This window comes from Parus major, chromosome 2 (assembly GCF_001522545.3).
Source record: "Parus major isolate Abel chromosome 2, Parus_major1.1, whole genome shotgun sequence".
Taxonomy (NCBI): Eukaryota; Metazoa; Chordata; class Aves; order Passeriformes; family Paridae; genus Parus; species Parus major.
In genome coordinates, this window is record NC_031769.1 from 139989778 (window position 1) to 140003964 (window position 14187).

At 39.3% G+C, this 14187-nt stretch overlaps 1 protein-coding gene across 1 annotated transcript in view; it reads left to right on the forward strand.

Moving 5' to 3' along the window:
- Positions 1–14187, forward strand: part of NSMCE2 (NSE2 (MMS21) homolog, SMC5-SMC6 complex SUMO ligase) — a 127173-nt gene that overhangs the window by 18110 nt on the left and 94876 nt on the right. The window contains exon 3 of the mRNA XM_015617820.3: positions 8413–8519. Coding sequence (XP_015473306.1) covers positions 8413–8519 — 107 coding nt within the window. The remainder of the gene's footprint in view (positions 1–8412; positions 8520–14187) is intronic.

A 14187-nucleotide genomic window follows, 5' to 3' on the forward strand; every position in this document is an offset into this window, starting at 1 on the left:
TAAAGAACCATTAAAAGTCTTGAAATAAAATTCTTCATTTTAAGTATCAGTTTTACATAGAATTCTGAGAGATCAAAGAGTAGCAGTTATGAGGCCTTAACAAATATTTTGCTGTTCCTTGTATGGGAAAATATTTCAAGAAAATTTTTACCAAATTCCAGTATTACCTTATCAAGTTCTGAGAGGAAGAATTGTGTAGAAGAAGGACAGCACTAAACCCTTTATTTTTAAGTATTCCCAGCCCTCACATCTCTCATTCTGAGGAAGGCAAGGTCAGCAGCAGCTTGGGGCACTGAACCAGGCTCTGTTATGTGGTGCAGACATGTCCATGCTTCCAGAGGCAAGAAACATTTTGTTAATCATAGGAAAATTCTTTCCCATTAAAATTATGTTGTAAATGTTCTTTTCAGCCTTAATTTCGTCATATGTTAAAATCCACTGGGAAGAGTGTGATATATGATTATATGTGTTTGTAAGTATGTATTTTACATATATTGTAAATATATATATATATATATGTAGGAAAGTATGGGGAGGTTTTTTATTTACTTTACGAGAGATTTTTCAGATTTCTTTGAGACGATAAGGTATGCCTTGTGCTTACTTTGAAAATACACAGGTGTGACTCCTTTTGCCTTTTTCTTGGCAAGCAAGTTGGTTTAGGAAGTGTTCCCCCCCCATCTCCACCCTGCTACAGTTTGCTACTCCCTTAATTGTACTGATAAAACTGTTTGGATATCTGCACACAGATTCTATTACTGGAATAGCATGGATTTGGGTTTGGGTTTGGAGGACACATTGCTATTTTTAGCTTGAATTGTTTCATTAATCCAATTTATAGTCTGATGCTATGAAAGACTGTATTATCCTGGCTGATGGGCAGCAGAGGACGAACATAAGAGGAGCAGCAGGAATGAGTGCCTGGGGAAATGACCTGTGAAAATCACTTTGTTGCCAAAGAAAATGTATGTGAACCTCAGCCTTGGTGTTCTCTTGCTGCTTATCTGTGAGTATAACTTGTGTTTCTGTTCTTCCTGGACTTGTGTTGTGCTAGAGTTGAGGAATGCTGATTTACTCATTTGCAGAAGAGAGAACTGTAATTCTGGATGGATATCACAATAATGCCAGGAGACTGGTGTAGAATTATGATAGTGCAGAGCTTGAGTTGCTTCTCAAACCTATTACATCTTGTAAATGCTTTATCCTCCCTTCAGTGGTTCTGCACACTAGTTATATTGTCTTTGTTAACTTTAAATTGGTCTTTCTGCAAAATGAAGTAGGCATTTATTGGTAAAATAAAGATTAACCTCACCATAACCCTGGAACTTAGTAAGGAGAAAAGAGGTACTGGTCAAGTGCTGGTCTCTTTTGTCTGAAGGGTGGGAAATAGCCTGGGAATTGTACAGGTGTTAGTGTTTAGTCAAGCTAAAGGCCATTTTTTTTTTTTTGGAAAAATCATATGCATACTATCTGTCTTCACGTCTTGGTGCTGCATGTGGCATCAAGTATAGAGCTTACAAGAGAAAAAAATGTGTAAATATCTAGAAAACTATTTTTTGTTTCATAGCAGAGTATGTATACTTCTATGAGAGTTTAGTTTATGTCTTTGTATGACTTGTATGTGTCAGCCTAAATTAAACCATCTCTATTTGTGTTGAATAAAATTTTACTTTGGATTTTATACAGCAAAGCAAGTCAGCACATACTGGATTGTTTTTCTACATCAAATTCTTTGTGAGAACCCTTTTTGTTTCATTTGCTCAATATAGTGTCAGTTGATGTTCAGAGATAATGCTGTTCTTTACATTTCAGTCTGTTTGGGAACTGTGGTCAATGTACCTGGTCAGATAGATCATTGAAACTGCTCTCATGTCTAAACTTGGTTCATTATGGCTTTTTAGTCTTCCCCTGGTGGTCTGGAGGAAAAAAAAAAGTACTGTAATGAAGTTGCTTTCAAAAGCACTGTTGGTCATGTTCTGCTGGTGATGGAGTTTAAGGGAGTTACAGGTTGAGGAAAAGTGTTGTGATTATTATGGATTAATACAGTTATTTTCAAAAGTGGTTAGTGATGCCAAGTGCCTCAGTTTCCCTGTGCCCACTCTGAAATGACTGTTTTCAGAATGTGTGCAACACCCACTCACTGGAAATACTGGCCCCCTGAGATGTTTCAAGGGCACTAAGCAATTGAGATCTTTCAGGGTGGGTATTCAGACCATGCATGGTCTGTTTCTATTGAACTTCTGATTCTCTGCAATAGAATGTACTTGGATTTATTTTCCATGGGATTGGCAGGAACCTCCTGGGCCACTGACTCTGTTCCTGTTTCAAACAGTCATAGCCTAGAGAGAAATGGTTTATAATACAAGACCAGGGTTTTTTCATCAGGCATAGTTTGTAATCTAACAGGCACTCTTGGTACAACTGACTTTAAAAGAAAAACAAAAAAACTAAGCAGAGAGTGATGGGTAATTGAAGATTTTTTCCCCATTACTTGCTGGATAAAGTGAAATGTTTAAATCCAGACTGAAAAGCATAGTCCTTTCTTTTCTAAAATACAACCTGAGAAGATTTTACTCAGGTACAGGAAAATGCTTGACCTAAATTCAAGTATTGCAGTTTAATTTGCAGTTTCTTAACATAAGCTCAATAGGAAATAAGAAGAAACGTTAAAAATCACTCACAAGTGATAGTTCTGGTGTTTCCTGTGTGCTTGTTCTCTGTGCTGTTCTTTCCAAATACTGCTAGTCCTGCCTCACATGCTTCTCGACTTTGTTCCTCCTACTTAGATTTTTTTCTTTGATAGAATGCTGGAAACTCACATTCCACTTCCTTCTTTGCTTGAGCACATTTGAACTTGAACTCACTTTAACCATCGTTCAGAAAAATGGCTTAGAGAGGAGGTTGTTGAATATTGAAGAATGTTGTGGAAACCCAGAATGGCTGAGGTTGGAAGGGACTTCTGGAGGTCATCTTGCCCAATCCCCTGCTCAAGATGGCCCACCCATCTAGCGTAGGTTTCTCTTTCTGTCACTTACGTAACTTCATTTTGTGAAATACACCTACCTTTCACTGGAGTCTGGTATCTAGGTGAAAGTATTGGTCTCTAAAATCATACATGCTCAGTCTCTAACACTATGTGAAAACTTCCTGTGCAAAAAGAGTGGCTTTGTTAGGGGAGAGTGAGGGAAATATGGCTTCAAATTCTCTAAAGCCCAGTTAAGGCATTTCCTGAGAAGCTGGAGGTTTCATTATGTCTGACTTCAGCAGTAAGTAGTTTCTGACTGTTACATGGAGGGAAATTTTGCAATTACTGCCCCACATTCCCCCTTAGATGACCAATTGCCATTCCCTGTATGGTTGTTGCTCCTCTTATCAGCAGTAATTTTTCTTCTCTTATGAATTGCAGTGGTTAATGCCCTATCCAGACATCTCCATGGAGATTTTTTGGGCATTCTGCTTTCAGCCATTTTTCTGTGTGAAGAAACCTGTGTTCAGGAGATGAATTTGATTTTCTCCAGTTTTTTTGCTGTTCCTTTGTATGGCTTCTCATTCCTTTTAGTTTAGAATTTTATTTATTAACCTAATGCTCTTTCTGCAGCTTAATAAGTAAAGTATGTTGCAGGCCAGGGAAATGAGATTTTGAAAGAAATCTTTGATGAAAGTTTTCTGAGAAGCTGTCCATGTATCTGCAGGAGAAAAAGAAGCCATGTACCCTCAGTGCTGCAGAAGCAATCAGTCTCCTGCTTAAGTTCCTCTTGGTCTGTATAGTCTGGTGTGCTGTGACAAGCTTCACTCCTGTATAGACAGAGAGGGGAAGTGAGACAGTGTTTTTCTAATAGGTCTGTGTCCTCTCACTGCTGAGCATCACTACTGTCTTCTCCAAGTGTGTTGTCAGACTGTTCTTAAAGAGTGTGGGTTGGTTGAGAGTTTTTTCGAGATCTGCTGTCCAACTTGTATTATCAATAGTTTTGAGTAGACCAGAACTGGGGGTGCAGAGGGTAGTCTTAACACTTCTGTTACAGATCTGTTACAGATCTGTAAATGAAGGGCTTACTAAAAATGACAGCAAAAATACTTAGCTTTATCTTGAATTGAGAGTGTATTTTCTCCTCCAAAAGATGGAACTAAATCAGGGAGTCAGAGAGCACGTGTTCCTCTGCTGTCAGCAGTAACTTGAAACCTGCTGGCAAAATGTGTATTTTATCTGCTGCTGGGGCATATGAAGACAACTGCCTACTACCACTGTTGCTAATGGCTCAAGTGATGGGTGTTTGTGTTAAGAGTGTTTTAAAAGTCTGAAATCTGCTGTCAAAATTTCTGGGCAATGGAGTACCATTCCTCTACTGCCTCGAATCATGGGAAAACCTGCGTGTAGCCTTAAATTTCAAAACATGTTAATATATAGTGCCAGAGGTAGAACTGACATGTCCTGCTTTCTTTAAATTGAAATTTTGACTTTCGTCAGCCAGTACTATAAAGATATGAAAGCATCTATGTATTAATCCATATTGCCTGTGTTTAAGCATTCATTTTAAGTACATTTGTATTTATAAGTTTGGAGCCTTCCTGTAATTTCATGGTATTCCAGACTATTTTGTGTTGAAGTCTGCAGTGGAAGTGAATACTTATTTAGACTAGGTGTGTACTGGCTGCAGGACAGCTGTAATACCCTAAATTACAAATACTTATGTGTGTAACTTTTGCACGGAAAGAGGTAGTTGTAAAAATTTTTTAGAAATTTTGATAACTTGTGGATATATAAGGAAGCTAAAGTAAATATGAACTCAGATGTTAGGAAATGCAAGTTTTGGATAACTGAACTTTAGAGGAGTGTTACTATAGGATGTATTAAATTAATGCTGACTTGACGCTATTCTGTTGTTGAAACTTCTGTTTTAACACTGGGCGTTCATGGTACATAACTTAGTCCTGACTGATTATGGTTTAAGTCAGCATTATGTCAGCTAAGTGTGATTGGTTATCTTCAGAAGTGTGAAATCGAACCCTTACTAGTCACTTTATGCCGTTTTGTTCTATAATATTTTGTGACTTTTCAGAATAATATCCCTGTTCCATTATAATAAGAGATCATAAAGTTGTGTGAGCTGGAATTCATAATTGCAAACTGCATATTCAGCCAGCTAATTCAGCATGCTGCACATGGGCCTTTGAAAATGAAATTATGGCCTTGAACTGGGCTTTCTGTGAGTAAAAAATTTAATATTGCAAAACGTATAATCTCTGAGTGGTGAAGGAAATTACTTGTGAAGAAATGCTTACTGAATTCAACATATTTAGCCTAGATAACAAGGAGACTACAATATGCACTTCAATGGTATTTTGTGGCAGGAGCTAAAAGCATATGCAGAGAGTTTGGAATGCATTCCTTAGATATGAATTAGAAATAAGATTAGGATAACTTTTGATTAGATAACAGAAAGGCACTCATCCAGCACTTGCAAAGTGTTTGATTTTGGTGTTAAGCTAGGTTGTTGGCCTGCAGAGTGCAAGGTTTGAGTACTTTGGAGAGTTGTCTGGCTTTGTAGCTGGAGTCGGGCTGGAGGGCATTCAGCAGTCAGTGTGCTCCTGGTCTGCTGGAAGTCAGTGCCTTCAATCTCCTTAGCACGGATCTCCACTGTCACATGTGAAGCAAAAGCAGCAGCAGAGCTTGCATAGTGAATAACAGATAATGCTTTTTGAATCTTTCAAAGGCCTGATGTAATTATTAAATTTTAATTATTTTTGATACTGTAGTGCTGTTAAATCAGTGGTTGGGATTTGTGAGAATGAGTTAATGGGATGGTGTTGAGGAGAGAAAAATCTTTTCTAATTTCTTGTTTCTTAGTAAGATCAGGTCAACTAGTGTGTTCTAGTTAGTCTATGGTGGAGTCTGTTCTAAAGAAACCTTGAAGGTGCTGGGATCCCTGCCTTGGTGAGCTGTGAAACTTTACTCCCCCATACAGTCACCCACAGTTTTTTATCATGTGCACCCAAGCTCTGCCCTGCATCTGCTCCCTAGTAGGGGGGACAGAAATGCTCTTGGCTCTTCAAGGGAAGGGGAAGCAGAGAAGCCTTGCACAGCAGGTTATGCAGTGTGTTATGTAGAACTGTGAGAGCTTTTAAAAGGCAAATAGAATAGTTTGTGTAAGTTTTATTTTAAATCTTGTTTAAGATATGGGGAGGTAAGTGGCTGGGAACAACATAGGAGATTTTCTCTTAGCTCTCAGCACCCTATGGATTGAACTTCAGACAGAAGGTGGACTCCAGAGTCTGTCAAGGAGCAGAAATAGGATATGGACAACAACTGACCTGTATGCAGTCCTTCAGATCTATCTGTATGTCCATAGTGCCTCCAAGGGCAGGGATATGATTGTGTGCTAGTGACATGTTCACCAATTTCCTAGGATGTGTAATGTGTGTAAAGAACAGCAACAGGGAAACAGCAGTGAAATCTCAGGAGAGACTTAAAGTAGGCTGGTGAATGGGTGGAACCGTCAGTACAGGAAGAATGTGGAGCAGGATGTATTTGGAGATAATTTCCCTCTTGCCAAGCTCTGTTCCACCTCTTTGAGCTTTAATGCATCTCCCAAGTTGCACACAATGTTAGTACTCTTCACCTAAAGTTATTTTTTAACTATTAGGAAAGACAACATTTATACAGCTCTTTGGTATTTAAAAATGCACTTCTCCCCTAAAATTGTTTAAAAAATATTTAGGCCACTATAGTTTCTTTATGTTGTGGATATGATTCATTTTGGCCATGGGAGGAGAATGACAGTTATTTGCTACACAGACCTTTCCTGTGATTCATGGAGTGTCCTTTGTGTCAGCCGTGAAGGAGGCATTTCATATGCTTCCTAGCAGGAAGGAAAAATAGTGTGATCATAGTTACCAGATAGGACATGGAAACTGGGTGGGAGGGAAGGGAAAGGGGAGAGGGGAATGCTGATTATTCAGAAGAAAGTTGCAGGAAGGCCAAGATTCTGTCTGCAGTATCCATTCATCTACTTAATGAAAAATGGATACATACCAAGCCTATATATAATTAAGGGAAATGTCATGACTGAAATTGCCATGTTCACAAAATGGCATAGCTTATTATGTGACTTTTTTTGTGTAAATGTATCTTAGCACTTTTCCTTTGTCTCCTTGATCCATCAGTGTTTCAGTATGGTGTGATGTTTCTGTCTCTGAGTGACATGTTTCAGATTTTTCTCTCAAACTGATGGCCATATACAATTGTGTCAGCTTTCTGCAGGGACAGATTTTTGTGTTCTAACATAATAATATAGTTAGCAAGTTAAGAAGTGTGCCAGCTTGCCAGATCAGAAGACATTTTCTTTTCTTTACAAAAAAAAAAAAAAAAAATTAAAAAGCCATGTACTACAAAATTTTCTTACTAAAAGTAGCAGCACAGATTGGCTACTTAAGTGCTTTTAAAGAATGCTCCATCAAATGACAACCCCTAATGCTGCATGGCAAACTTTGGGATTCTTTCACATAGTCCAGCTGCTTCCAGCTGCTTTCTCAATACCTGGAAACTGCAGGATAGGAATAAATGTGAGTAGCAGAAGTGGAAACTTAGGCTTACTAACTACTTGATTTCTTGCATGGATTCAGGGCTTGTGGCTGGCTGTCCTCCCACAGTTGGCAGCATTTGATGTGGTACATGCAGCTGTGTCAGGAATATACAGCTGTGGCTGTTTAGCCTTGTAGCATCTACAGAGGGTCCTTACCTAAGCAGATGCACAGCAATGTTAGAATGGGAAAGCAGAGGTGTAGTTAGAGCTGAAAGGAGTAGAATTAGGAGGAATGCAGAAGAGAATAAAAGTGGGTATCAATTACTAATCACATGACCTGTGTTAATTGATTTTCCCTAGCAATTAGAATTTTACTGCTTGAGTCACCAATGCTATCCGTTCTTCCATTATTTCCTGTGTTATAAAATGCTGGCTTTGTTTTGATTTTCCTGTAGCTGTGTTTATTGGGGATAAAGGGTCTAATTATAGCTGTGAACTATACTGTGCTGAGAGGGCATTTAGGTTTCTTCTGACTATTTCTGAGGCAATGTGATGAGTCATGAAATATAACTTTTGCAGAAAATATCCTGATTGCCTAATGACTAGGTGTTGGTAGATGAAATTACACATACTCTCTCTTGTTCACATGAAACCAGGGAAGTGTCTTTCTGAGTAAGCTGTTTGTTTGAGTTACCCAAGAAATGTCAAAGATTACAGTTGCAAAATGGGGGAGAAAAAAAAGTGTATGTTTGATTAGCTTGAAAACATCTGCTGAGACTTACAAATGCATTAGGTATTCACAGCATGAATACTTGTAAATAAAATATTTGTAAAGAAAAATGCTGCTTGAAAATAATTTGATTACCCATGTTCCGCATTTTTAATTTTGCAGATGATGCAGAAGATGTTGACAATATGGAAAAAGTCATGCTAGAATATGCTACAATGGACAGAGAACTTAATCATTATATAAAAGCATTTGAAGAAACAATAAATCAGGTAAATGATCTCTTCTCATTATGATCATTTATGAAAACATACCCTTATTTAAATATTATCTTTTAAAAGACGCAAATGTTACATTTAAACAATACAGAATTGGAAAGACAGCTCTTCAGCAGGTGTAAAATACTGAAGTTGCCAGAACAACTATTAATTTTTATTTTTTTTCCCAGCTTGCTACAGGCTGGCAGAGTTTTTAGCTTCTCCCTCCCAAACTCGCACCGTTGGGAATATGGGATGAGTAGTGCTTTGAGAATGATTGAGGACACTGTAGTTAAGAGGCTCTACTCTCAGGTGATACCACCTCATGTACTGTAGAAGATAGAAGTGCAGATGAGTGAGGCAGCTGATTTGACGAACAAATTGATGGCTGTGGCTGCAGAGAACCGATGTTTGAAAGCTCGGCTCCCACTGCCTTCCTTCTACCTGACTCGGCTGGTGCGTGTATAGGGTGAGCAGGCGGATTGCTGGGTTTATGAGCCAGGTCCTCGCTCTGCCCCTGGGCAAAGGGCGGACAAAGGACGGACAGACTCGGCCCCGGCGGCAGCGCTGGTAGTGACCGCCAGGGGGCGCCACCCCCTCGCGCTGTCCGACCCGGGCTCGGCGCGTTCCCGTCGCGGGCTCGGCGCGTTCCCGCCCCGGGCACGGCGCGTTCCCGGCCCAGCGGGAGCGAGCGGCGGCTCCGCGGCAGATCCGGGCCGGGAAGGGGCAGGTTCAGGGCGGCCGAATCTCAGCTTCAGGCCAGGTCGTGCAGGGAGAGCTCAACTTCCTGAGTGACCTGTTCTAGTGTGTGTCTGCGCAGACACCTCTCGGTGTCGGTTTTCTATGGATTTCTCTAGAAAAGGCAAAAGGAAATCCCTGATTTCCCTTCAAGGTGGGAAATCTGTGTTTCAACATGTTAAGGTAGTAGAGCTTTTCAGTTAAACCTGCCCTGCTAATATCTTGCTACTGCTTTTTGTTCTTTTAAAAGCAGTAAAAGGAGAGCAAAGCAGTGCGTTTCCCACTAGTTCTGTTGAGAAGCTTACAAGTTTTTTCTGTTGCAGAAAGGTTTTCCTTTAATTCTTTTAAAATCATCTGATCAGATGCTTAACTGAAAAATCTTCATTCAGGTAATTAAAGATACGTGTTTAAAGGGAGTTCTAAACTATATCTACATCCAGCAAGTGTTGGACAGCAGTAAATACAGGCACTGTTCCCCGTGTAGTCTTTAAATGCACATTTCACTTTAGATACCACCCTAATTTGTAGACCTCCTAGTTTATTTTGGATGATTCAGAACTTTTTTCGTTTATTTGGACTATCCATGGTTTTTAAAGCTTTCCTAGTAAATCATAACATAGTCCTCATTGTTAGAGACTAATGATCTATATCCAGACTTAAGTGAAACACAGTTGGTTTATATTTTGATTGTAAGCCAATTAATAATTGATGTCTTATTGTTATAAGAGGAATTTCAAATAATTTTAAGCAATGACTTTTTAACTTCTTTTATTATTTCCTTTTATCAGCAAAATACATTTTTTTCAAGTTAGGACTATAAAAAGCAAGTCTGTGCCTTCACCAATAAAGCACTCAAGTCCTGTTTACTTCAGATGCATCATGATATTTTAAGTTGAGCTTAAAATATAAAATAAGCTTGATATTTTAAGCGTAACTGCTTCACTGAAGTGAAGGTATTTTTGTTGGTTTCAGCAAAGCAGTGATACCTTTGTCATTGAATTCAGCAGTATCTGTTGTGTGCATATATGTGCTGGTGTGCAAAAAAGTACACCTTTCCCCCACTTTTTTCCTCTAATGCAGCTTCTCTGTGTCATTAAAACAAGCTCATTTCCTGTTATTTCAGTCCTAAGGTTTTAAAAATGCAGCTCCAAGTTATTTAACATGTTTTAGAGCCTACATGGATTATAAATTTGGTAATGGCTAATCTGTTAGCCTCTAGCCACACTTCTCATGTCTCTGCTTCCTACCTCACTCTAGGGAATTGTTTATACTTTTCCCTGCCAGCATCCTGAACAAACCTTAGTGAGTATGAGAAAGAAATGTATATAACTTCTTCTGCAGAACAGAGTTACAATCTGTTCTCTGAAAAATAACAGCTCATGCTTTATTTTGGAGGCTGGCTGCATGTCATGCCTCTGGAACTGCACTGCCCATCTCCAGTTACCTGTCAGAGACAGCTTAAAATCTGCTTCTGGGAAACAGATACTGTTGCTGAATTTAGGGCTGCACCTGGAAGTAGCTGTAGAATGGTTTGGGTTTAAAATAGCCTCCACTGAATTGCTCCCTGGTTCCATGTGAATTCCTTACCTGAGGGCTTTCTCTGGGGAGTTGCAGCAGGTCATTAATTTTCACAAGCAGACTGTTCTTCATAGACAGGATTTGTATCCAGCTGTAAAACACATTTTTTCTGATCATTTTATAAGTTTGTATGTTGATGATTTTTCTGGTCTGTAGTTTCCTCATACAGCAGTGAAGCTGAAAGTATTTCATAGTCGCTGTTTCACCTTCTGACCAGCTGCTTCTAGTGAAAAGTCCAACTGGAATTTAGCAAGATAAGGAGACAGCAGCAGTTAAAATTCCTGATATATTATTTCATTATGGGTACCTTTAAATGGCATTGACAAAAAGATGATATTGTTCAAGGATTGTATTGTAAGTAACTTGAAACCAGCATGAGATATAGTCACATGTTTTCTTAAAGCCAGTTTTTTGTTGATTTAGGCTGCAGTAGGTGGAAAGCAGAAGGTGAGACATACCAGCATCCTCTTCTGGTTGAATCAGCAGCCTGTTGAGCAAGATGTGTGCAATTGAATCACAGTGTTTCCAACAATAGGCTGTGGGAAATCCTTTGTCTGTGGAAACTCCCTGTGCCACTGGATTTTCTTGTACCTGTGTAATGACTGGGCTGCTTCTGTTGCTTCTTCTTTCATTTTTAATAGGTATTTTTAGAAGAAATGAGCCAATATTCAGGTCCTTACCATGCAAAGTCCAGTCAGCACTCTTATTTTTAGTGTAACAACAAAAGACTGACGGAGCTGCTGTATCACTTGCAGAATTTTTTTTATATTCTTGAAATGGACCCAAATGGTTGGAACCCAGGCTCAAGTGTTCCCTAAACTGACCGAGTTCTCAAGTGGCCAGAATGCCAGCATATTGTGTTGTCCCAAATACGGATTCTTTCACCCAATGTGCAGGAAGATAATCCACACACAGAGTCGGGGTACTTTATTTCATGTCTGTGCAGAGAACAGGTTCTAGGTGATGAATCCATAAAGCTAATGTCTTTGGTATGCCAGGTGCTCATTTTTATACACTGTGAACAATAAAAAAATTGGCATTTCCTATATATGTAATAACCTAACTGTGTAGTCATTGGCTTTGCATTCTCTTGTCTGCATGTAAAGACCCGGTGCGCATTCATTTTACTGTGTATGCTCTCTGAGGAAGTAGCTTATGTGAGCAGGGGGTAGTCATAGCTGATGGACAGGTTTTTTACTGAATTTACTTAATGAGCACAACGTTCAAGCAAAGTTGTACTTGGCACTGTAGTTTGATTGTGTTCTGTTCTTGCTTCTTGGTTCCTGTATGTTTGGTTTTCCTGTACTGTCTCATAGTACTTCATTTCAACAATTGTGCCTGCTCCCTCACTCCCACTCTGCTCTCTCAATTTGCAGGGATGGTGGTGGTGGACTGATCACTCTCTCAGCTTTTCAAGCATTTGGTTTCTTAGGGATTGTAAAAGCTGTGGTAATTTTCCTGAAGTCCCTAAACTTCTCTAGATAAAATTAATTATAATGTATTGTAGATCAAACTAGAGAATAAGGAAGACAAACTAGCTTCTAATGTTACATTTTTCCCAACTCTCTTTTTTTCTCCTTTAGGGAAAGAGAACCTGGGCTATTTTATTTTTTTTTTGCAGGTGACAGGAAGTTCTGGAATGTGGTAATGGCATCTCTGGCAAGGATTGTTTAGTGCTTCCTTTTACAAATTAGTTCTTTGCCAAACATCACTTTGTCATGCTTGATTCATGTCTGCTTTTTGTTAGACCTGAGCACTGTGACAGGATGAAATCCAAACCTTAGTGAGATAGAAAAAACACACAGGAGACATATTTAAGAAAAAACTAAGAGAAGGAAGCACTCAGAATGAGAAGAGGCAGACAGAAAGGTAAAGGACTTGGGCCTGGGAAATCTTGAGATCATGTAGACATATGTCAAAGGGACTGGTTGAAAGAGTGCTAGGAAGGCGGTGGTGTTGAGCTGAAGAAAAAATGGAAGTACTAAATGTTGCACGGGTGCTTGGGTTTTATCCCTACTTCTGCTAAAGCTTTCCCATGTTGTTCATGGTGAATCATGTCTATCACCATGTCAGTGGCTACTAACATATTTGTTTTCTGGTTATCTTACATGGAAACTGATTTGAGCAATTATAATTGTAATTTAATTCAAAGCTAATTGTAGCTTGAACCCAGGAAGTAAAATTAAAATGTTCTTTCTTGGGTTTTATCTGTGAAACTACTGCATACAACTGATGTAAGTGTATGTCTTGAAAGGATTTGAAGTCTGGATGTGTTGGTCATTTTTGCCAGTGTGTCTTCACACCTTGCCAAGTGTTCATTCTTCCTTTGCAAAGATGAGGGCACCACGTTCCTTGTACAAGAGTGATTTTGTCTTACGGGATATATAGGAACTACACACAGATTTGTATTTTTGATAATAGTTCTTTCTTTTAGGCTAGTAAGGTCATTGGAGTATGAATAGGAGGGGTTGTTTGTTCACTGGGTCAGTAACTTAGAATAGGTTACTTAGTATTGGGGTCTCTTATCTTAGTGGCAAATTGTGTAGGTTGTAATCCTGCAGAGGGATAATTCCCTTCAGTGAGGTAGTATTCCAAATGTGCAGCTTGTGGGTGATCTAAAAGCCTCTGCAGAAAATTAAAGAATCCTGTTTAAACTGCTGTACAGTTAAATCCATGGTCTCTGATTTGCATCCTGTGTAGCAGAATTCGAGTTTCCTCACTTAAAACTCACAGTATAATGCTGTAGTGACTTGGATGGTGTTCCTTGGTGTCGTAAAAATGAAAGGCACTTAACATCTTTGTTAACCAGCCTCTGCCAGCATAGCTTTGTAGGCCAGGAGCCCTGTTGGAGAAAGTTCTTCCTGTATGTCTAAGTTGTCGCTTTTGACGCAGCAAACTAAAGCAACAAAACACTTCTGCAGTGGGAGCTCCACTTGCAGTGTGGTCTTTGGAGGAACAGCAAGGTCAGACAGAGGATGTGATTCCAGCCAGCTCCTTGTTGGCACAGCTATGGCAACATAACTAATGTGATAACCAAGTTCAGCGTATGTGGCAAATGTCAGCAGACTCATCAGTGACTGCTACCTGTTAGAGACAGGGCTGTGCTTAAAAATTGATTGTCACTTAGTTTTCTATAGGGATAAGTGCCAGCAAGACTGTGAATCCCAAGGGATGAAAGTGTTTTAGCTGATTCAGGACATTGACGGTGCCTGGCACTGTGATACCCATTACAGTGTTGTCAGTGAAACAGTTTTTGACATGGAATTTTCTAGCTTCATGACACAAATGGCCTTGTTTGGTGCTGACACCTTCTTAATAAGCACTTTGCTCTACTTTTTCCCTCTTGCTACAATGTCAAGACAACATG